The sequence below is a fragment of the Camarhynchus parvulus genome, chromosome 1A, assembly GCF_901933205.1.
Source record: "Camarhynchus parvulus chromosome 1A, STF_HiC, whole genome shotgun sequence".
NCBI lineage: Eukaryota > Metazoa > Chordata > Aves > Passeriformes > Thraupidae > Camarhynchus > Camarhynchus parvulus.
In genome coordinates, this window is record NC_044586.1 from 41,206,137 (window position 1) to 41,232,046 (window position 25,910).

General features: G+C 36.5%; 1 protein-coding gene across 1 annotated transcript in view; it reads right to left on the minus strand.

Moving 5' to 3' along the window:
- The window catches only part of TMEM117 (transmembrane protein 117), a 180,248-nt gene that overhangs the window by 48,959 nt on the left and 105,379 nt on the right, over nucleotides 1–25,910 (minus strand). The window contains exon 5 of the mRNA XM_030960265.1: nucleotides 18,073–18,170. Within this exon, the coding sequence (XP_030816125.1) occupies nucleotides 18,073–18,170 (98 nt within the window). The remainder of the gene's footprint in view (nucleotides 1–18,072; nucleotides 18,171–25,910) is intronic.

Here is a 25,910-nt window from a genome sequence, read left to right on the forward strand (position 1 = left end):
AATAAACCAAAAAATAAGTTTTCATAATTCAGTTTGAAGAATTAAGACTATTTCCTAGCTGGACTGACCATGTGGAAAAGTGTCCTCAAATCTCTTTCAGAATGATGATAACAGAATAGCTCACAAAGCCAAAAAGTTTGGAATAAATCAGTATCTTAAAACCTGTGAAAACTGATTAAAATCTTAGTTCCTGCTTAACATACTATGCTGGTTGTGTGTGTGCTTGCTGTGCTGACACCTTGGACCTTGCCATCGATTTCATTCCAAATAGGTCTGACCTAGGCGCTCTTTAGAAAGGAATTGTTTAAAAACACCTCCAACAGCTTTCTACTTACATTATTACACTTTGCAGTGATTTTTTTAAAGCCCATTCTTTTTGCAACCCAAAGCCTGCTAGTGATTGTCTAGTTTCCTTTCATTTGTATTGAAAAACTTAATATTAGGTAGCAAATTAAAATGCTTCTTTAATTTTGGATTGTTTCAGAACACAGTCACACCTGCTGCCAATTAGAGGGTTATTAATGCTCATTCGGTCTGTTCATATTGCAAAGAAAATTATAAAACTGAGCCCTAATTGCCAGTGTCCTAATGAGCACAGCTGTGTCACAAGGCCAAAAGGTTCCTGAAACAACCCAAAGCCCAGACCTTAGATGGCAAAATAGGATAATAATATCTTTTTTCATCTTTCTGCTCATGCAGGGAGAGACACAAAAGTTGAATTCTTCCTCTCTTGGTTCAAGGAGGTCTGGTTTTGTCCATGTACTAGGAATTACCTCAATCACAGAAAGTCATACCACTGCAGATATCCACCTAGCATGAATGATCTTAAAAACAAAAATGATAAAAGTGAGGAGACAAAATAAATAATGGCATTACAAAATAGTGATTCCTCCCTCCTAATCTTTTTTAACCTGTTTCAATTGCCAAACTGATCAGAAAACACAAAAAATGACCATAATAAGATGGTTTGACAAGATGGATGGATAGTTAAAATTTTCACAAGGTCCATAGGAAGACTTTTATGATAAAACTTTACTTTGTGACTGAAGCTAGGGTCCTAAATCCATAGCCAGAGAATTATATTGAAATGGTCTGATTATCTCGATTACTGCAAGCCCCACAAATATGTAGGTCAAATTCAAGACAATTTTTAATATATTTCAATGCTTAAAATAGTATTATAGGCTAGTAAATTCAGATGGGTAAGGGTATGAATATTTTGGCTATGACTGATTTTCCCAGAAGGGTAAAGCATTTTTCCTATGTATCACTTTCCGACTGCATACACCTAGATATTAGTATCAGCTTTCGTTATTAGTCTCTTCTTCCGCTGAGAGACAAAACCTGCTGTCAAAAGACACACTAAAGTTGTAACTTCTGGCACTGATAAAGTCAGATTGTTTCCCCACATATCACAAACAATAACCCAATCCGGTTTCTTATATAAGAATCATAACGATATACATGTTAAGAATATTGTTATTACTCAAAATCAGAAATTAGGTCTGTAAGAAAAAACTCAATAAATTAATGTGAAAAGGAGCCAGATTAGGTGGAAACAAAAAAAAACTGCAAAAAACAAAACATGCACTAAGCATCAGAATTTGGCTTATGGAATAATGATAAGAACCAACACTGTGAAGAAAAAAGTATAGAAGTTCTAAGACGGAAGTACTATCAAAGTAGTTGATAAGAATACTAAAGAAATCAAACAGGACAGGTATTATTGTATGCTTGAATAATCTATTTTTATGGATGCCATGGAGCTTATTAAACACTTCAAGGGAAAATACCCCCTACACCTAACTGGAAAAAAAAATCTAAAGGAGGATTAAAGTTTCACTGATGACTACTGGGCTTTTGTCATTGATTTTCAAAAGACAAAGGTCAGGTGCTTGTTTAAACACATGTGAATGTACCTATTCACTAAAAAGGTCAATCATCTTGACAGTTAAAGTCAATATCAAAAGCCATGGACAACAACTGTTCAGAAGCATAAAGATTTTCTTAAATTTGCAACTTCATCAAGATTGCTTATTCTACGCATGAATTGAAGGTCCTAAATAAATTCTGCTTCTTTATAAAATTACATTATATGACATACTGCTGATATCTCTGGTAATATGGGTGATATTAAGAGCATATTTCTTTCATTAAAATAATTGACATTACTAGCAGTTACAGATTGACTATAGATATAAAAATATTTTCCTCTAGACCTAAAAAAAATCTACTGGAAGTTCTGAGGCCTCAAAACCACATTGCATTTAATAAAATAACGCTAGTGTCGCTAGAAAGCAAATTTTGCTTCAATAACAGCCTCAAAACTATATAAAGAAACAAAACCACATATCTGGCTTTAGTTCAGTGTTTACTTCACACAAATGCCTTTGCTTCACTGTGCCATTATCCACCAACAGAGTATGCCATTACTGGAACACAAGCTCTCATTCCACTAATGGCATTGTTTAAAGAACATGTTAAGATGCTGGTGTTTTTATTCAGGAGATATCCATACATCTTTCACAAGTAATTACATTACCAGTAATCCTTTTAAAAGGCTCTCTTTGCTCAGTTGCTTTGCCAATAGCTCTAAGCTTGGTTACACCACAATGGTACTCACTCATAGCGCATGAATTGATAACAGATGAACCAGCTAAAACTCTGGTGCTCTCTGATCACTCACAAATCATAGAACCCCGACCCATCAAAGGAAACAAACATGCTTTACAAAGCCCCAGATACTTTTGTTTTATTTATGGCTGAAAACAGCAGAGAAAGCTGAATATAGCACATGTCCCTTCTCACATTTTGCAAAGAAAAATTACCAGGAAACAGAGCCACTAACTTTTTAAGGAGTGCTGGCATTCACAGAGATATAAAAAATCAATCTCTAACTGTGGAGCAAGCATTTCTTTCATGAAGGAAAGAAGCAGCAATACGAAGGTATGGAATACAAGGCATATCATGAAATACTCTAATCACACCAACAGATTCAGACTAAGAAGTTTTGCTAAATATTCAAACAGTGCCTGAATTAAATCTGAGGAGTATTTTCCATGCTGTGAATTATGTCGAATTCATTAATGAATAAAAACTGTTAACCTCAATACTAACCTTGCCCTTTTCTACTGTAGAGTCTACTCCTTGTTCCTGAGATAGTGATTAAAAATAGCAACTGTCATTGTATCTGTCAGTCAGTGTATACATAGATGATGCAGGAGGCAGTATGCAGAAGTGTTTTAGAATCATCAAGCAGCAGTACACAGAAAGGCAGAGAATAAATTAAACCAAAAAAAAGCCTCAGGCTGATGTGTTTGAACTTCACTGCAAACATTCTTCATACATATTTAATTGCTCCATTGAGACTGTGACTGTTCTGGAGATGTTCCAGGCATTATTTCCATTCCATTAGTACACTTGCAGTATGTGTACTCCTTAACCCAAAATGATTGATTCTATAAATGTCTTCCCACTTACTGACCTGAACACTAATTGAGGTTGTGTATAGATTAAAAGACAGTGTATGCTTTTTGAAACCAGCCAACATATATTGTAGCCACTGAAAGATCTTGTGGCACAAGAAGAAAGTGGTGCTCTTAACTGAAGACATCAGTATGTGGTTTCACAGAAATGTTTCAGGTAGGAAGAGCTGGAAATCATGCAATAGGTTGGCAACCTTTGCTAAACAACACTTTAAACAGAAGCTTAATTCTAAGTCCCACCTTTCTGAAACATAAAACAATCATTCTTTGAAATACAATTATCACCTACCAGATGCTTTTTTCTGTGCTTGCACCTATTAAATTAATTTGCTTTGGGAGAAAGTATAAACTTTTTACATTCCATAAAAATAAAACTTTAGGATTCAGATAATTTTATCAGTTCAGATACACAAAAGAGGAAAAGTTGAATGTTTTTAAAACACCTTAATTAAAACTAAGATAATGTTGTACCGTGCAAATTATTCTACGATGAACCAAAACTTTTTCTGTTCAAATTATTAAAGGTAAATATAATTACAGTATATCAGCTAAAATTTCGAGTAAGCTACCCTGAGGAAGCAATCCTCAAGATCTCCACAAGCACTGCCCTGATTCTGGATTAACCTTGAGGTGCTGGAGTATGCATATTCAATGAAGGACAACAAAACCTATGAAGGGTCTGGAGGACAAGTCCATATCACGAGTACATGGAACAGCTGAGAGAACTGTGCTTGTTTAGCCTGGAGAAAAGGAGACCTTTTTTAGGGGAGACATTATTGTCCTCTACAACAGCCTAACAGGAGGCTGAGGACAGGTGGGGTCAGTCACTTGTAACCAGCAACAAGTGACATATGATGAAAGAATGTCAAATTGTGCCAGGAGAGGTTTAGATTGGCTATTAGGATAAGTTTCTTCACTGAAAAGGTTCTCAAGCATTGGAACCAGCTGCCCAGGGAAGTGCTTGGAGGTATTTAAAAGACATGTAGATGTGGCACTTACGGACAAGTTTTAGTGGTGAACATGGTAGTGCTGGGTTAACAGCTGGACTTGAAGGTCCTTTCCAATCTAAATGATTCTATAATCAACCTGAAAGCTACAGACAGTCTTAAATCCTTACCATTTAAGACATTAAAATATCTGTTGTGTCACATTTTGAAAGCAAAAATGCCTTATAATAGAGGTATGCTCACACAGCTTGGTCAAGCCTGTATCAGACATTGAAAGTATACTTGGGAAACACTAATACTCATATTATATTTTATTTATAATGTTTACAAACATGAGTATGTTAGACTTCATGTGACAGAATTCTGGAGAGAAGCTTAGACAAGAAATCTGGACCCGTCTTTGAGAGAAGTTTCATCCTGAGAAATAATGCATTAAAAATTACATTGCCACTGCTGTCTTGATCCAGACCCTCCAGATCAAATTTATTCAATTTAAAACTGATTGTTTCCCACTTAAATTCCATCTCTCTACTCAGTATATCATTTAAAAGTCAAATAAGATATTTCCAACTTGTTTACTGTCATTGAAAACATGCATCACTCTATTTCCTTCCCAAGACCTATGCTTCCCGTGCTATGCCAACTGGCCTTGAATATTTCAATAGATGAGGTCAGGTCAAAGCATGCAAATAGCTGGAAGCTGAGCATGTGTTCTCGTCCATTTTTTCACTGGCACACCACTTCCGTGAGCAGCAAATATATGTTTATAGACAAGGGATTTAGCACATTTCTGTGTCACATTTCTTTTTAAAATTAGAATTCCAGACAGTAATCTCCCTGGGGCAGAGTTCACTTCTGGGCTGTGCAATGCTGGCACAATGGAGGTCCCCTGTAAGAGCATTTATGATAGCAGTTTGTTTTTAAACCATGGTCACAGGTGTTTGCTTATACAAAACTAATTTTCTAAAAGTTACAAAATTGTTGTTTTATTTTATAGTAGGGATCACAGAATCAGAATGGTTTGGGTTGAAAGGGAATTGAAAGATCATCTTTTTCCAATTCCCCTACCAGCACCTTTCACTACATCAGGTTGCTCAGTGCACTGTCCAACCTGGCCTTGAACATTTCCAGGGTTAAGACATCCACAAGTTCTCTGGGACAATCTCTTCCAGTGCTCCACCACCATCACAGGAAAGAGTTTCTTCCTTACATCTGGTCTAAAACTATCCTCTTCTCATTTAAAGCCATTCCCCCTCATCCTATCTTGACACCTCTTTGTAAAAAGTCCCTCTCCATCTTTCTTGTCAGCCCCTTTAGTCATTGCAAAGCTGCTATAAGGTCTCCCTGGAACTCTTTCATCTTCAAGCTGAACAGCTCCAGCTCTCTCAGCCTGACTTCACAGAAGAGGTGCTTTAAAAAAAAATTCAAACTAACCCATCTAAATGAAAAGTACCATGAATGAAAAAGGAGCTTGATCTGGAGCTAACAAAAGTGCACAATCTCAAAAAGGTTTGTTCAGAACTGGGACAAAGCTGTATCTACTATTTTTAAAATAAGAAATATCTTACTTTTTTATTATTTAAAGCATAGCATTGAATAAATTAAAACTGCCATAGCAAGTGACAAAAGTGAAATGAAAACCTCCTTAATTTTAATGTAATAATTTGATCATTTCTTGGCCCTTGCCCTTTACCTTCTCAATTGTAAGATAGTCTTTAAGAAATGAAATGAAATTCAAATTTTTCTATAGCAGAACTATCAGAATCTGGTAGGATGCGTTAAAAAAAATAGGGAAGGAGCAAACAAGAGTACTACAGCAAAAAGCAGGAAACAAAGCTTTGAAAAATATGAACCTTTCTCAAGGCTGAATAAGTTGTTTTCCAATTGTTTTCACTGGCTTTGCTTTACCCCTTAGCCATCACAAAGGAGGGCTGATGCCCTTCCCACTGAAATCCAGAAATATTTACTCTTTGTCTGCATGAGAAGCAGCACTGTGCTGACCAATGCACCAACACAATCAATAATACAAAGCAAACAGCAGTAAACTGGAGTCAAAGTGGTTTTGATTGAAGGAGTAGATCAATCATTTCAGTACATAAAGAATCTGAAAAGATGGAAAATGTCAAGTATTGTGATAAAAGTATTGTTTACTGAAGCTCTTTGATTAGTCAATATCACAAAATCACTCTGTTCATCAGGATAACTTCCTGCTAGACAAAGCACGCTCAAATATGCATGGTCTGAAATTTAACTGGCAGCTGGTTTTGTAAGGGCTTAACTGCTAACATGATTTTTTGTCTTAAAAGAAGAAAAATCTACCAAAGATGCTAAAGTATCAAAACGTACATAATGAAACCAAGAGCCCTGCAGGGCACCTTTTGTTAACAACCTTTTGTTGTGATTTCATTGAAAATTTAATCTACTCTTTGTTTTAGGCCTTGCTTTTTCTACAGTCACAATTGCAGTCAGACAACATGCAATTATCTGAAATAAAAATATAGCCACAATATTCTCATTATGGTACCCAGCCCAAAAAAATGTATGAATTTGAATGCCTTGATTAAGATAGCTGTCAGCAGATGCATTTAATTTTACAGCCATACCAATTTTTTCAAAGTAGAAAAGCAAGTAAGAAACAAAAGAAAGGCTCCTTACATCTAAACTGAGGTTTTACACGTGGACTAAATAAGCTTGTATACATTCATATTTATAACTCTTCGAAGCACATCCTAAAAAGATAGTTTTAATTAAGTTTTCTTTTGTTTTGAAAGGGGTTCATTCTGAAAGTGGTCATGAAACGTAAGAATCTGAGTGGGGACAGAATGGGATAGAAGATGAAGTGGGCAGCACTCAAATAATAACTTCCTGCTCCAACTTTAAGTCCAGTCTTTACAAAATACAGAGTACTATAATTCTTTTCTTAGGCCTAAATAACTGAATTTGGATACACCATATACATATTTTCCTGCTTTTAAAGTATCTCAAGTTAGAATTTACAACCATATTCTGGTCATGTGCAGCACTTTGAATCTCAAGATGTGATTTCACTGGAACCATTATTAATCTGTGGCTGTTAGCCTGTTTGCATCAGAAAACAGGTGGATATGGTGGAGATTTTCACTAATTGTATTTGAAAAATTGATGCCCAAAACACAGCAGAAGACACATAATGAAGAACTATCAGGAAATCAAGAGGAATAAAACTTTTTAAATCAGATACTCAATGCCATACCTCCCTGAAAACTGCAGAAGATTAATAATCTTATCCAGAGTGTCCCCAGGGAGACTGATTTCAGTTCCCACTGTTAAAAAATCCCATTAATATTGGTGGAACAGTTTCACTGTGCTAGTGTGTTCAGTTACACATGAAATCCAGAGGTATTAAAAACAGAGTTTCTAAGCTGACCTTCACTGGGCACAAATCAGTTTCAGAATTGCTTCTTCAGATGGGTCTGAAAGCCAAACAACATTTAACATGATAACGTGTAAATACTCAGTATTTACAGAAAACACAGGAATACTGATTTTTCTTCATTAAGGGAAGATTGGTGCCTGACAGTTTCAGTGGTCTACTATGATGGCATCACAGCACTGGCAGATAAGGAAAGAGCAACTGGCATCATCTACCTGGAATTGTGAAAGCATTTAACACTGCACTGCATGACAGCCTTCCTTCAAAATGGAGAGATGTAGATTTGATGGATAGACCACTGGGTGGATAAGGAATTGGCTGGATGGCACTCAAAGAGTTGTGATCAGTCACTTGTGATGGGTTGTGATCCCAGGGGTTGGAAGTGGGGCGGGCACTGTGTCACATCTGTATTGGTGACATGGACAGCAGCATCAAGTGCACCTCAGCAAGGTTGCCAACACCAAACTATGTGGTAAAATCGACATGCTGGAGGGAAGGGATCACATCCAGAGGGACACTGAGGAGTGGGTCTGTGCAAATTCATGAGTTCCACAAGGCCAAGTGCAAGGCCCTGCACCTGGGTCAGCTTAATCCCAAGCACAAGTACAGGATGGGCAGAGAATGTACTGGATTAATTTATCCCCTTGGCAGAGGAGCCTTGGGGAGAAAGACCTGCAGGTGTTGATGGACAAGAAGCTTAATGGGACTTGGTAATGGGCACTTACAGCCCAGAAAGCCAAACGTGCCCTGAGCTTCAGCAAAAGTGGCATGGGCAACAGGGTGAGGGAAAAGATTCTGCCCCTCTACTCCACTCTTGTGACCCCACTTGAAATTCTGCATCCAACTCTGGGACTCCCAAAAAAAGGACATGGACATCTTGGGGAGAGTCCAAAGGAGGAACAAAAAAGTGATCAGAAGGTTGGAACGCCTCTCCTATGAAGACAGGCTGAGAGAGGCTGGGTTGTTCAAAACAAGGAAGAGAAGGCTCCAGGGAGACTTACTGCAGCCTTCCAGAACCTAAAGGGGGCTACAAGAGAGGTTGAGAGGGACTTTGCACAAGGGCACGTGGTGATAGGACAAGGAGGAATGGCTTTAAACTGAAAGAGGGCAGGTTTAGATTACATATGGGGAAGAAATCCTTTCCTGTAAGAGTGGTGAGACACTGGAACAGGCTGTCCAGAGCAGTTGTGGATGCCCCATCCCTGGAAGTGTTCAAGACCAGTTTGAATGGGGCTTTTAGAAACCTGGTGTCGTGAAAGGCATTGGCAGAGGGGCTGGAAAGAGATAATCTTTAAATTCCCTTCCAACCTATGCCATTCTACAATTCTAGGAGAAATATGAGTCAGAAGTTAAGCTAAGTACATCAGCAAATTCTGAGGTATAAATTTAAACATGCCATTAGGGAGAAATACAATTTTTTAAAAATACTCCAGCATTCCAGGAAGGCAAATAATTTCATTACTTTAATCATCACATTTATTTTAGAAAACTGTATTGATTTTTGGCATCCAGCCATGACAAAGTCTATGAACTCTGGCTGTGAGCGTGAGCAGCTGAACCACTCACTTTTTGATCTCCATTGAAATTTGTGGGCTTTCAGAGTTCACATCTTGCATAAAACCACTGGCCGACACTGCAGCTTCTGGATGTACCAGGTCTTTGGTGTGATGGATTCTTTACAGCTTTCCCAAAGAAATGAGTGTCAGTTGTACTGACCATGTTTTGGGCTATGATTTTGCCAGGCTTCTGCACACTGCAGCAAGGATGCAAGACAGAATTTCTACATTGATAGTCTGAAATGTTTCCTTCTGTTGTAAGAATAATAGTCCACAATATGCATGATGATGTAATCACAATACTTGAACTACCTTGGAGTGGCTATCTCAATTAGCTGACTATATAATTATATTTTTATATTATATATTTCTTTATCTTTTAGCACTTTTTTCTGCCTATATGATCACATAATGTGTATTAAGTGACAGTTACACTCATCCTGATTTTGGAGTGGACCTAGAATGAGGCCTAGGCTAGGTGTAAATGCTAAAGATAGAAAAAAAACTCTAATAACAAACAAAGGAAGAAAGGTAAAGAGCTCAAGCAGAAAGTGGGCAATGATATAACAACAACCACATCACTGATTCTGCTCTTCTGGAAAATCTTACAGTGCCTGAGTGGAGGAAGAGGTGTCTCCTGCTCAGCAAGAATTCTGCAGAAAGTGGTGAGAGGTGAGAAGGTGCTAAAAAAGAACTTGCTCCAACTGTGGTTGAACCAAGAACTGCACTGCAACTGCACATTTGGAGAAAAGAACTCTTTGGAATTTCCCAAGGAAAATTTTTATCAAAGAATTAGAACTTTTCAGGTTTTGGCACAGAATGTGATTTTGTGAAACTATTGTCATTTGGCAGTAGTGTTATTACTGAAACATTGGAGACACTGCACATTAAGAAGTTTTATTAAAGCTATACATTGGATGAAATATTTTTAGTAATTGTTCATGATATACCTCTTTCTCAGTAATAGAGATGGAATAAAATGTACTTTTAGACTTTTAGAAAGAGGTGAAAATGAACTGCCATATCTGTCCAATTACAAAGGCTATACTTAGGAATCTAGCAATTATGTAGGAATAAAAACAGGGTTTTTTCCAAGCAGGCTATCAACTACTGAATTGCAACTATCTACCAAATATAACTCAAACTTAAACGGGATGAGGAACTGAAAAGATATGGTATAAAATAAATACATACTACAGTGGTTCAGCGAATTAAAACCCAAATTAAAGGTGAAATTTATGCCTGTGGGCCCAGTCCAAAATCTCATTGCAGCTAATGGATGGTGCTTTTCTCTCTTCAGTATAATTATCCTTCAGCCACATTGGTCTGTGAATATTTTTTTTAAACCCCAGGACATGTAATGTTTCCACACTAGCACTACCAGGGAAATGGTGTAAGTGCAGGGGTGTTAGGAGCTCCTTTCCTCCCCTTTGCTGCCCTCTCAAGTGTGTGGTTGAGTGTGTGGATGTAGATGGGCACATGTGGTCTACTGCATGTGAGAGGAAAGCTGCCACACTATACTCACTCTCCTCCTCTGCCTCCTGCTCTTATTCATGCCAATACAGATAAGAAGCCACATATGTTTTTGTTTGATTTGTAGGAGTCTCCATTAGAAAAAAAAATAGGATGAGACTGCTTTACGTAACTTGAATGAGACAAATAAAGAACTTAATCTTCAAGATAAAGTGATCTCACAATTTTTGTTTGTTGCTTTGGTTTTAAAGGTTTTTTTTTTTTTTTAATCTCAGAGTTCAGATCTCCCTAAACTTAATTACATCTCTCTAAAATGCTTTGCCTTGAGAAGAAAAGTGAGATGAAGAGTGATTTGTCTCACTATTCTTCCTATCATGACTAGGGTGTGGGAAAATGCATGACACAGCCTTTCCAAATAGAGACTGGCACAGGCAAGCCACAGATTTCTTTCTTGGGAGTTGAGACAGATGGGAGACTTCCACCTGCATGCCCTCCCATATGCATACCTTTTCTGTGCTCATACATAAATAATGCCATGCAAAGCACCCACGCCTCCTGCAGCGCATTAGCAGTCTGTGCAGAACAAGCTCCAGGTGGCCACATGGGAGCCTGGGCAGTGACTGCAGTCCCTGAGATGCTCCCAGGAAAGCCAGGGAAAGACTGAGACAGACCACAATGTTAGATCAGCAAATACAATGTGGGAAACCACCCTCCCCACAGCTGACCTAGGGCCCCAGGTCATCCTTACCCTTTCCTTTGGCAAACACTGCAGCATTTTGGGCTATTGCTGTGCTGGAGGATGGGAGGAAGGGAAGAAGGGAAGGGAAGGGCAGACACGCTCCTCTGTGGACTGAGTGACGCTTCCAGCTGACAGCAGTACCCGCTGGGGAGAGCAGGTTGGTGGGAGAGCCCTGAATTGCTCACACAATAGTTTTCATGCACTGAGGAGGGCTGCTATCTGCAAACAAGGTCCAAAAATGTATCTGACTCATGTGGTTGCCAAGCCTCAACCATTCTGGTGAGTTTTGACCACCTTTACTTTTCCATACTAGAGCTGTAAAAGCACTTTTTTATCCAAGTGGAAAAGTTTTCCTTGGGACATGAATCAGAGAATTTTACAGGACCAAATATATATATGAATAAAAACTTTCCTACAAATATTTCTGATAATGCAATATTTTTGTATTTTTTCACTGTTTTCAAATATTCAAAATAAAAATAATGAAAACTAAAAATAGGCAGAAATCTTAAACAACTCTCATTTACATGAAAGTTCACCACAATGTATTATTTTGAATTATTTTCTACATATTTTTATTCTAACAAATTGTCATTTTACAACATAGCTTACCAATAATACCCAGAAATTAAATAAATGCTCTCAAAAATATTTTAGTCATTTCTTGAAAAATTATAATCATACATCTTGATGGCCAGACTAAATGTAACAATCACTATTCATGGACAGTTTTATCCTGACAGAATATATTTAACAATGCCAGACAAGATTAGTAGTCAGGTCACTCAATATAAATCATCTATGGAGGACCTTACTGAATTTTTTGTATTGAGACAAAAAGGAAATAATTAGAAACTTATGTATTGTCTTGCTTATCCAAACTGATATTATTCACTTCTGTTATAGTATAAGATTTACTGTGAGCAATAATATTGGAAAATATTTGTATGTTCTTTTATACTATTTATGCTATTTACCTTATCTTTTGGATGATTCCAGGTTTCTGTTCAGTAGTCAATACCTTATCCCAAGAGAAATTACTTAAATATGAAAGAATTAATAGATAAACTTAAAAACCTTCAAACCAGGGACAGAATACTGTATGTGTATCCAAAAGCACATATATTACAGATACAATTATTTCATAGTTTCATGCAGTTTTATTTGTGGGAATGTATCCCAAAAAGTTTTACTCAAACTTAATGAAAGGTTTGTTTTGTTTCAGTTAGTACACAACTTAAATTGACCAAGCTATAATCTGTAGTTAGTTTTTCTCAATGCAGCCTATTGTGAGAAGAATGAATGTTTTTAGAAGCAATCTTTTGAACATCCATATATGTGAAAAGAACATATTTTTCCAGGATAAACTTATCATCTTGATTGTGAAAACATAGAATATGGAAATATAATTTATCAAACTAAACATTCAAATAGGTGCATAATAGAAAATCTCTTACAAAACTGCTTTTATTTCTTCGTAGGAGATGTGGCTATCTATCTCATAATGAAGCTTTCTCTAGATCCAGGGTACAAAATATTGTCCAGTTAAGAATACTAACCTAAGCTGTGTTTGACACAATCCAGTATAAACATACTTAGAACTCTCTGGCAATTCTGCACAATTATTTTGAATAAAAGCTTCTAAACCTTTATTACTAGCTTGATTTGTTAAATTAAAATACTGTCATTCCTAACACACATTTCTGAGCATGTATAGCTGTATTTTTTATTAAAGAAAGCTAGTGGGAGCTTCTGGAAATACATACTAATATAAGAATATTTAGTTCACAAATTCAAACAGCAAACATAGAGAATCAAAAATTTACAATTATTTGTATTACTTTATTTCTTTGCCCTGTTGGTATCTGTTTTGCATTATTTCAGACAAGAATCCTGTGTCAAAGGACAATTGTCTTTATTGCACCAGTAAGGACTGATCATTGTGTACACATACAGTGAATATCTAGCCAGGGACATCACAGAAATGGATTCCAGTCTGGAACTTGCATATTCAAAATTTCAGTTTGTGTATGTTGTCCCATCACCCTGTCTGCAATCAAGACTCAGCTGCACAATCCACTGTTATCTCTACAATCCCCCATTTTGATAATCTACCTTTGAATATCAATTTTCTGTTACCTGCTTACACAGAACTCAGCAGCTCTTTTCCTCTATTCCCATAAACTGGTTTCTTTTTGACTGTGCTCTGTTTTTTCCCTATGGGTAAAAGTTCACATTCTTTATGCTTTGCTCATTATAAACCCTCCATACTCTGCTAGGAAAATTTTGAGGGCAATTGATATTGGAGCAGTTTGTCAAAAGAGAGTATTCAGGTCTTGCCTCTATTGAGCAAACTGTGCACACAGCCCAGAGATGTCGTTATGATTTCATTCCAGCTACTACAGTCAGTTCTCCAGAGGACGTGGCAGGTGACTGCAGCAGACACTGGGAGGAGGAGACAGTGATTTCAGGCGCAAAGCAGGCAGAGCTAACCCCAGGCCTGGTGGCAGAGAGCTGTGTGCTAGCGTGGGCAGTGGCTGCACAGCCTGAGCACACACTGGGGCATGGCTGTGGGCTGCCTCCAACAGCATCACCAGCCTCTACTGCTGGGGACAGCTCACTCCTGTGCAGACGTGTAGGGGATACCTTTAGTGTAGGCTGGACTTATTAAATGTTTGGAGGAAAATAAAAAAATTACTTGCAAAACAATCAGTCCTCTCAAATTCTACTTCTGCCCCCACTTCATCTAATATAAAACATCAAGTGTGGTTCTATAGTGTCTTATTTATTTATCTTACCACTAGCTACAGCTGTTGACTTGTCATGAGTCTTGCCCAAGATCTTCTTTTGACTTTATTCAACAAACTTATTTTTGCTGCTTTCAAATGCCAGCCCTCTCTTGTCATATATAATTTGTCTCTCCTGAATCAGCCAAGTTATCAACATATAAAAAAAAATCAGCCTGTTTCAAGTCATGGTTATAATTTTGCCATACTGATGGTGATGGCAGAGCACTGGAGACAGTGGTCTGTAGAGAGATTCATCTGACTGCAGGTGGTGCAGATATTTAACTGCTTGTGTGTATCTTTCTTTTGTGACCCACAAACATGTCTCCACTTCTTAGTAATTCCATCAGGGTTCAAGATGCTTCACTGCTACCTAGAAGTTCTCTTGACAACACACTTTCTTAAATCCATGAGAAAGTGTATTTGTATTTGCATTGCATCACTTAGCAATATAACAGCATTACACAAAGCTATCTCAAAATGCTGCAATTAGCCATGAGCAGAGCTGGAAATAACCAAAATGGAGACCTTTATGAAAAAAAAAAAAAAAAAGACAACCTCTGACTTCCAAAAAAGCTAAAGGCACTTCAAAGAACTCCTTAGTGATGGACTACACAAAGGCAAATAGCAACTGATCGTTCTTTAGCTAGATGACCTGTTTGTGGAAGAATTACATTGTGAAGAAATTCAGAAGTCAGCCAGAATCCTCAGGAGCAAACAACAAGCAGTTGCTGACAATGCTTCCAGAGAATGATTTAAAACAGGAGATGGTAAGATAAATCAAAACCTTTGTGAATTAGTTGCATTGGAGAGCTGAAAACATTTCCAAATGAGAAACAAAGCAGACACAAATTAACTATCATAAATAAATGGATGGTACATTCACCACCTTTACAACCCATCCATCTTTGCTACATTTACAGAAGTTTTCTAATTTTGCAAAGTAAACACAAAAATAAAAAAGACATTAGCAGAAAAACAAGTCAAGTTTGTATCTAAGGTTTTCATATCATCAACTACTTCAGACTGTGTATCATGTATCTATACTAGGAATAATAAAAATACACTGCACAGTCTTGCAGTAGCTATACTAAACAGGTGTGCTACTAGAAAATGTCCTGAATAAATGGATTTTGACCTACCAGTATCTGTTTAGGACACACTGTTGAGGATGCTTTGTTTAGGACATTTCAGATATGAGGCTATACACATCACATTGCTTAAGCAACAATAAAGTAAATACAAAAACCTCATGTTACCATGCTTAATATTATCACTCCTTTATTTTTCCTAGCTGGAGGAGAAAACAAAAAATTTACTTTTACTGATGTCTAATTTGCACTATATAAACAATGTCTACAGAATATAAACTATCATCCAGGCTATTTTATTTCACTGCTTAAACTTAAAATAAAAGCATTTATGTCACCTTTTAGGTTTTGAGCATACCCTTTTGTATGAGATTCTTGCAAAAAACCCTTTTTCTTTTTTACTTATCTCTGTATTGAACTTTTGGTAGGATTTGTCTGTGAATATTTTTAGAAATAAAATACAGATTTTTTTAACATTTCAGAGTAGAAGAAAATTGCTTGCAATAATATTTAAGTAATTTTAATATGGTTTTATTGGTCTCCCAGTCTGGCATATAAATTTGAAAACTATCATGTCACCTTGCTTTTAATCCTTTTATTTCCATTTTTCCAGTCTTTTCATGTAATTAAGTTTTTTCTTAAATCTTAACTAATCTCCTTTTCAGTCTTTCAGACAAAGCTTTCCTTCAGACAAGGGTGAAAAAAATCAATGATGTTTTAGACTGAGCTTTTTGCTCAGATGACATTGTAATCATTGGCTGCCCGGTTGGCACCTGTCTGTGAATTTTTTTGATACATCTGCTTTACCTTTTTGCCCATCCCTGCACAGAGACAGAATCTTCCTCTGCACATTCTTCAAGGATGGCAAGGAGCTGCTTGAATCCCCCCACCCCCATCTCTAACTCAAGTATTCAGTCACATTATTTTTTTCACCTAGTTTTCTAAGATCACTCTTTCATGCATTTTTCAAATTATTAACTTAATCTTTAAATTATGTCATGTCACTAATATTTATGATGTATATAAATAATGAATACTACTTCAAACATTAAATAGCATAACCCCTCAGCCTTATCAATGTAGCAGAAAATTATTATTTTATTCATATCTTTCACTACACATTGCTGAGATGGTTTCTAAATGTTAGCACACTTAGTCTTACTAGTTTTCTTAATTGCACTCAGTAAAGAACTTTGTCAAAACCCTTGGGAAAGTCCAAATAAATTATACGAAGCATTTCTCCTTCAACCATTACTTGGATGACATGTGCATAGAGTTCTAACAGATCTGAGAAGGTTTTCTTTCAGCAAAGATTCCCAGGCTTCCTTAAGGGGAAATTAATCTAAAGTTTTGCTCCTAATTCCATTATTGATATATAATGATCTATAATATATAATCATATATTCAGTCTATTTAGCTGAAACTGAACTCAGACTTACAGGCCAGTAGGATATTACCAGCTTGCTGGAAAAAAAAAAGCAGAAAAAGCAAACAATATCCAAATTTTAATATTCAATTTTTCAATAAGCAATTAAGTGCTAATAACACTTGCATCAGATCAAGCCCTTCAGTTCTTATAAGCTTTGTGTGTAGCCAATCAGCCATCTGATTCTGCTTTCCTTTCAAATTTCTCTTACTATTTCCTTTATTGCCTCAACTTAATATAATGGCTTATTTTAACTCTTTTAAAGTGCAAGATACCTTATTGCATTTTCTGTAGGAGACTCCACACAAATAAATCTTTCAACTTCTTTGTAAGAGTTCTTTTGAAATATGTTCTTTTAAAAACAGCAGGTCTGATGACATTTTCATGAGTTTTTCTGGTTCTGATATAATTGAAAAAATCTTTCCTATTGCTTATATCTTCAGCTACAAGGTCTTCAGACTGCTTCTTAGAATATATGTTCTCCATCTTCCATTTTTTTTGTCATAATTTGTGCTCTGTTTCAATAGCTAAATTTCTCTGGAATTTATCTGGAAGAGGCTACATTTGAGGTGAAATAAACTCTTAACCCTCACAGCTTTCTGTGTTGCTTTTTAATATTTTTCTTAATTATCTGAGACTGACGTGACGTTTTGAATCCTATTCACGTGGTAATTCAAAGAATTTCTATAATTAATTTCATGGCCACAAAAGGAAATGCAAATATCTACTTTATTACAAGGAATTACAGTGGGACACCCAAATATTATCACATATTATCAAATATTTGATAATATGTGATAATATTTGGGTGATTATATTATATATATGATCAAATATATAATATGTGTATATTATATCTATAATATATATTACATATATATTATCAAATATACAGCAAAAATTTCACAACTCAATTATAAAGCACCAAAATAGAATAAAAGAAACTTTATAAATCAATTTAAAAATTATATTTCTACACCAAATCTTTTTACTAGGAATTCCTCACTCATATACCATTTTTGCAATTTTTAGTTAGACCAGATTTACCCTTTTTTTTCAGCCGTATCTCTTTCTGCCACAGACAGTCATAGAAGACATATTTTTCAACGCTCCATAAAAGGTTTGTTTAGAGTAATTTGATTTTACTATTTTCCTACCAGAATAAAATGATCCTAATGTTTCCTTTCTTCCAGAAAGCTCTGGCAGACTTTCCCCAGTCTGGGTAGGGTTTATCCTGAAGCATCATGTCTGTGACCTACAGGAAAAGAAGAAATAGTAGACAGTTACACTGGTGCTACATAAGGCAGTATTAGCAAGGACTTTAGGAACATTTTTATTTATGTGTGGCACAGCTGCATCAGTTCTGATAATGATAACAGACAGTAGACTAATAGCGTGTCCAGTGTTATTTGCAATCAAGATAACGAATATTGGGCTACACATTCTGCCACTAGAAGTGCATGCAACTCCTTGAGAAACAATGAAACCTGTAGAGATCCAAAGATAGAAGGTAAGAGGAAGCAATCTGAAAGTTACAGCAGCCTACAGGAGGTTACATTTCCCTGTGGCTGTGGAGCTTTCTGGCCCAATCTGGGAGAGGAGAAGCACTTCCCTGAGAGCAGCATCAGCAGAATTTCCACTCTTGAGATCAGAACTGCAGCTAGGGAGTGGAAGCCTGTGAATTAAGCACTACATAACATTCATAATGTCCTCTCAGTTCCTGCTACCAGTATAAAAAGCACACTTGGGACTGGCAACAGAAAAAAAAAACCCTTAAAACTTGCAAAAAATTTTAAAAGTATGAAATATTTATTCTCATTTTCATAATTCCTGTCTAAAGAGACCATCTGTTTCTCTGTCCATATACTCATATGTATGCAGTATATCTGGGTGGTACATGAAAGTATTAAAAATGACTTTCAGCTCACTGAGGGAGGTGAATACCCCTCAGGCACCTGCTTCTTTGGGAAGCTGTGTTTTCATATCCATTTACTTCAAATTAACTGTACCAAAAAGCACCAGAAGTTACATCACAATAAACTCATAAATTCTGTTGTGCAAAAGATGCAGAGTGGAAAGCCTATCCATTTGTAAAGATTTAAGAAATAATTGATCAGCTAAAGGAGATGGGGGTGACCACCTGCTTCAAAATGCAGATAAGTAAACCAAATTCCATCTCACTGTTATCAGTACAGAGTGGGAAATTACTATGTGTTGTGATCAAAATGAAAATAAATGTTAAGATTCCAGAAGGAAATAATTTCAAACTGAAGACAAAATTTCACAGATACTTTAAAATCCAGTTTGTCATCCAGAGTGTAAGCTACCACTTTCAATCAATGGCATTAAGAGTGTTTATCAAAGAGAACATGTGCCCAATGAGTAAATTAAAAATAGATTCAAGTGCTAAATTTTGGCTTCAAGTCCATTTGGGGTTAAAAGTGCTCAGTGTATTAGCCTGGGTTGGGTCCAAAGGATAATGACTATGTTAAATAAATAGAAATGCATATTCTAGAATTTCTATTATTACATTAAACCTAACCTTAACAAAGAACAGAAAATATCCTAAAATACCACCTTTAATAACTGTTTAATGTGGGTAAATCTTTTCTCTGATCAGCAAGCTATAATATTTTTTAATAAGATCCCAATTATCTAAACAAATATTTCAATAAATATTTAATGTTGAACAAGACTTCTTTAAAGATTTAATTCAATTCATTTAGTAACACTTTTTGTCCTCTTAGAAATAGTCTACCTAGTAACGAATATTTGCAAAGAAGAGCAGCTATTTCAAGAGGCTTTATTCAAGTTTCAAAATAGTTTCTCCAGATGCTTTCTGGAAAATTTTTATATTTGGGAGAAGGATGCAATTTGCAGCTCTATGACCAATTACCAAAGGAGCATGTTTCATAAGAATGACATTCGAGATGGAGATGTTTTCTGAGGAAAATGGCAAAATGAGGCAGGAAATGTTTTTCTGATACCAAATAGCTGGTCTTTCATCTCCCAACTGCAGCATTTATTTAAAGTCATATCACCAGATCAATGTCAGGTCAGTTGCAGCTAAATTGGCTAAAGCAGAGACAGTCATTAAAGGGATGCATTCCATAAAGAGAAATCCAATTACCTTTTGCATTAGAGAAATCAAATTCATTTTCTGATTTGGTCAAGGACAGTCACTGTACAAAACAGCTCACACGAGAAAACCACTCAACACTGTCATACAGCAGACAAGTTTTAAATATATATTAAATACCCACTGGTTTTAGAAAAAGAAAAAATATAAATTTTAATTTAATTTGCAGAACTTCATGTAAAGAAATGTGTGTGTTTTTCTTTCTCTATTTGTATTTCACAATGTAATTCCTGGACAGCATACATTTATTTCTGCTTTACCGGACTATGTTTGAAAATATTGCTGATACATGGGAATAGAAAAAAATTGGACACTTTAATAAATGTCTGTCTGCATCTTACATAATCAAAATAAAACAGGGAAAGCCACTTACAATGTAATTAAGTAATGTATTTTTTTCTTGAACTAGGAGACGCAATACACTTTAATCAATAATTACACTGCTTCAGTTAAAAAAGGATTGGCCCCAACATACAGGAAATGTATACACTTTCATTTTATTTAGTGTCTCATGAGAGAGAAACAGTTACACTATATTAAATTGTAAAAGCAAAGCTGTATCACACACACTGTCTGACTTTATAAGTTACACAAATGCCACAAAAACTCAATTTCCATTAATAATTACTATTTTTATATATATTATGGCATCTTAATTTTTATTTTGCCCTATAAAATATGACTTTATCAGCTATTCATATTACTTACGTTATATTAATTATGAGGCTAACTCATAATGGTTTAAAAAATATACATTTCTGTCATTAATAGCAAAATGTTATGATTCCAAATTTTCGTTACAGAAAAATAAAATTGTTCGTTTTGATATGATCCCTTTGATGTTTGATACAATCACTGAACCACAGAAAGGCTTGGGTTGGAATGGACCTTACAGATCCTCTACTTCCAACCCCTCCCTGCCATGGGCAGGGACACCTTACACTAGACCAGGTCGTTCAGAGCCCCATCCAACCTGGCCTATCATAGATACTATTACACAATATATAATACAAAAATTTGTAATATCATATTGTATCACACAGAAGAAAGAATCGGGGCTTCAAAGTCATTCAGAGCAAGTAACTTACTCAGACAAGAAGTGCAGAAAGCAAAATCATAAAAAAAAAAAAAAAAAGAAACCCTGACAAAAGAGTAAGGTGCTAAGATATCTGAGGAGGTACCAAGTGGAGCAGTAAGACACCTTAAGGATCATTTATTTCTTCCTTGCAGTTACTCTTTGAGCCTATTGTTCAGGATACTCTGCACATACTTTACATCTCTCCACACACACTTATGTCAAGTGACACTGTGTTGTACCTCACAGGGTCCTTCCCTTCCCAGCAGAGACAACCTCTGCACTGGGAGTGTCAGCTAAGGCAAAGTATCCCCTCTAAGTTAACAGCAAGTGAAATTTCCCTGAAAAAAAAAAAAAAAAAAAAAAAGAAAAAAAAAAAAAAAAAAAAAAAAAGAAAGGGGAAAAAAAAAAAAAAGAAAATAGCCTTATACATTGGTCATGCCTACAAAGTGTCATCCAAATACTCCACTACCAGGAACTATGCTATCACCATCTCCAGAGCACTAAGAGATAACCCACAGAAAACTCATGCCGCACAGGCTACTGGCCAAGCTGTTTTCATCTGAAAAATTGCATTTTAGAAATGTAGAAATATAAAACTATATCAGTTGGTTTGATAGTAGCCCTTTTTCATATAAGCAGCTGCAGAAACTGTTTCTTACTAGAGAAATGGACTCTGGGCTTTAGGACACAATATATTCTATGCTGCAATATTCATGAAGTGGAGACAAGCCCTTAACAGAAAATTTTCATTGCTTTATTCATACTTGGATAAAGCATAAAAACAGGGTAAGAGCAGCCCTCCAGAATTCAACAGTAGGTAGAAGAATCTAAGATCCACAAGAAAAGCCTGAAAACACAAACCAAATGATGAAATATGAAATATTTTTTGTATTCTTTTGATAATGCAATGAGTAGCAAAAAGTCTAATGGACAGTAGGACTCCAACATAAAAATCAGTAAAGAAGCTGTTTGTTTGTGTGCAACTACTCAGCCAGAAGGACATGACATCACAGTGTTATTGTTGGAAAACAGTACCATGGATAACTGCATTTGCCAAAATATACCTATCTCTACCACTGTCAAATACATTATTCAAGTATTAAAAGTTTTCATTTTTTTTCAATTTTTATAATCTTACAAATTTAAATATCTTATTTTAAATCATAAACCACTTTGTAAGTGGCACAATATTAAGTAACCTCTATATAACTAGCACTTGACACTCAGCCTTAAAATAGTGCATAACATGCCCATCTCCACTCACCCCAAACTCAAAACAAGAAACATTCTTTTCAGTCCTGCAACTGGGGCATTTCATTGATAACAGTAAATATCATAAATTCTAAAATCTTTTAGAAATTATAAGGATGCCATAGTGACAGGGCAGGCCAGAGGGCTGTTTCCCATGGCAAGATTATGAACATTGCATTCCTCATCAAAAGAATCCTTCAATAGTTTTGCAAAGACTAAACACTGCCTGTGTGTTTCTGAAAAGTATGTGAGTTTTATTTCTAGAAAAAACAGGGGCTAAATCAGGTTAAAGTAATTATGTTTTCTGAAGTCAGAGTGTGAAGTCAATGAGAGCTAATGCACACCGCTGAGGGGATACACTTCCCTTGCCTTGCTGTTATGTGCTTTTAGGTAAGAGCTATATATAGGTGTCCCACTAACTGCACATCAATTCTTTATCATATCTCAGTCTTTAAGTACTGTACTACACCACGGTGATCATATACCAAACATTTAGTACTCAGTCATTAAAAGTTTCCATCCATCACTTTTCTCTTCTTTGAAATATGTAAAACCTGTGGAGCTGTTTGCTTGATGTATAAAAGTAACCAATAGGGAAAATGTTTTTACGCTGTTTTCATCTGGGTTTCTGGGAGAAAATTGTCTTCTTCAGATGGTGACCAGTCTGATAGTCCTCTATGATGGCATGACAGGATGGGTCAACAAGGGAAGGATAGCTGATGTTGTCTGTCTCAACTCCAGCAAGGCTTTTGACTCTATTTCCCATAATACCATTACGGATAAGGTCAGAAATTGCGGGTCAGATGAATGCACCATGAGGTGGATCAAGAACTGGCAGAACTCAGAGGGTTGTGGTCAGCCAAGTAGGATCCAGTTGGAAGCAGTGGTGTTCCCCAGGGATCAATACTGGGACCAGTCTTAACTTTTCTATCAGCAATGTGGACAAAGGGATAGAATGGCACTGGAAGCCTGATAACATAAATCCCAACGTGGTTTCCTACATTTTTAGTGTTTCTCACCAAAGTGTCATTAAACCTCAGCAAGTTTGCAGAGGATGTAAAACTGTGGGGGGTGGTTGATATACTTGAAAGCTCTGCTGCTGTTCAGTGGGACCTTGGTAGGTTGGAGAGTTGGGCCAAAGAAACCTAATGAGGTTCAGAGAAGGCAAATCAAGATCCTGCACCTGGGGAGGAATAACCCCAAGTGCCAGCACAAGCTTGGGCTGACCTCCTGGAAGCAGCTCTGTGGAGAAGGGCTTGGGGAACCTGGAGGGTGCAAGCTGTCTATGGGCCAGCAGTGTCCTTGTGGCCAGGAGGGCCAATGGTACCCTGGGGTGCAATGGGAAGCGTGTGGCCAGCAGGTTGAGGGAGGTGATCTTGCCCCTCCAGGGCTCCACAATTCACAAAGGCAAAGACCTACTGGGGAGGGTCCAGAGGAGGCCACAGTGATGATGAGGGGTCTGGAGCATCTCATCTTATGAGGAGACACTGTGGGAGCTGGGCCTGTTTGGTCTGGAGAAGACTAAGAGGGGATCTCAATATACGTAAATATCTCAAAGGCAGGTGCCAAGAGGATGGTGCCAGGCTCTTTTCAGTGGTACCCAGCAACAGGACAAGGAGCAATGGCCTTGTAATAAACTGAGAAAAAAGAAGTTCTACCTCAACATGAGGAGGGACTGCTTCACACAGAGGGTTGCAGAGAACTGGAACAGGCCCACAGAGGTTGTGGACTCTCCCTCCTCTGGAGACATTCCAAACCCACCTGGACACATTCCTGTGTCACCTGGTCTAGGTGACTGTTTTAGTCTCCAGAAGTCCCTTCCAACCCTTACAATTCTGTGATTCTGTGATCATATCTCAACTGTTACACAGCTTACATATGATAATATGCAATGCTTCTTTTAATTCTGAAATAGTTTTGGCAGTTGAGCAGAAGTGTCAAGAACTTTGTTACACATTCTTCTGAAATAACTGTTAATTTATTTCAATCTTCTCTGCTGCATTTTGGAATAAACAAAATGTGTGTTTGAAAACAAATTTAACAAATATTTGTAATTAGGGTTACAGATCTATAAGGGGGGGGCAATATTCTTCAAGCTAAATATTATTAATCAGCTGTAAATATAGTACTAGATTTTAAAGTTTGTCTGCTTCCTCTATTTTGTAGCATTCCTAATTTAGTTGATTTCTATCCTTTAAAAAATGAAGCTTTTTTTAAGTTTCTCTGCTTCAATTTAATTGCAATGAATGCTTTTCATATTTGCATTTTCAAAGCAACAACAATCACAGAGACAAAATGGCCCCTTCAATATACTTTTTATTGTTTTCTCATTTTAGTCAGAGTCAGAACATTGTTCTTGTCTTACGAACACATACTGTTCTATTAAGTAAACCCTGAAAAACAACATTAAATTGCTGTCACAATCCAGTAACCAAGATGAGTGATAAAGAATATAATGGTTCACTTTTGTGGCTCCCACAATGGCCTCCAGTATAATTTTGTGCATTTGCATATTTCCCACCATGCTCTAAGTACTGCTCTTATGAGCTCTTATTCTCCCAAACCACAACATTTGGACATGTGTACTGTCTTACACCCAAATATTCACCAAAACCAGTTAAAGATCTTCTTCTGCATAAACATGGAGGAGGCTTATGTTAATTAATGCTATCTTTACTGATCCATGCAAATTTATTTCTCTACCCACTGAGGAAGCAGCAAGCCTCTTCGTTTTTAGCTGGAATGTCTTGATTTGGTTCTGGTATTGTCATAATGGTTTCTGTGCAATCCATGCTGGGATAACAACAAGATGGCAAGAACTAAAAATATATACACTTTAGGTTCAACTTTTGAAAAGTCACTTCTGCCAGCATTTCCTTTCAATTTCCAAATTCATTTAGGACAGAATGCTCCACAAAAATGCTCCACAAAGCCAACATCTAGACCACAATGAATTTCTGGTAAAAAATTTTAGATATCAAAAGGTGAGTTAGGGAGAAATCTGGTCTGCAATTATTTTAAGTCTATTCAATTTATTCTGGAAATTACACTTTGTATTTCAATACCAGGAGAAATAATTTCTAAATAGATTTTGCTTTTCCTAAAAGCCAAATTTAAAAAATTAAAATTTACTGGACATTCCTTGACAGTTCATACATACAAGTAACTGTTCAGGATCAATTTTACGATTGAAGCAGAGCTTCTGCAGAAAATCTGTAAGCTGTGCCATTTCATTTCCTAACATGTTTCAAGTCCCTACTGTGCACACAAATCACTATATACGTGCAACAAAATGTCCTGGCTGCCATGTGGCAAGCACTTGCTGTTTGTTTAATCATTGACAGCACATTTCAGAAGACTTTTTTCCTTGCTTTACAGCTTCCTTATTAGTGTTACAAATGCAGAAGCAGAGGTCTGGGTAATGTCACATATTACAGACAAAGTGCAAGATATAAAGCCACATCATGATTTTCATTTAAAGTGTTCAGCTCAGTTCCATTTTAGATTGTCATGACAGGAAAGCTTGC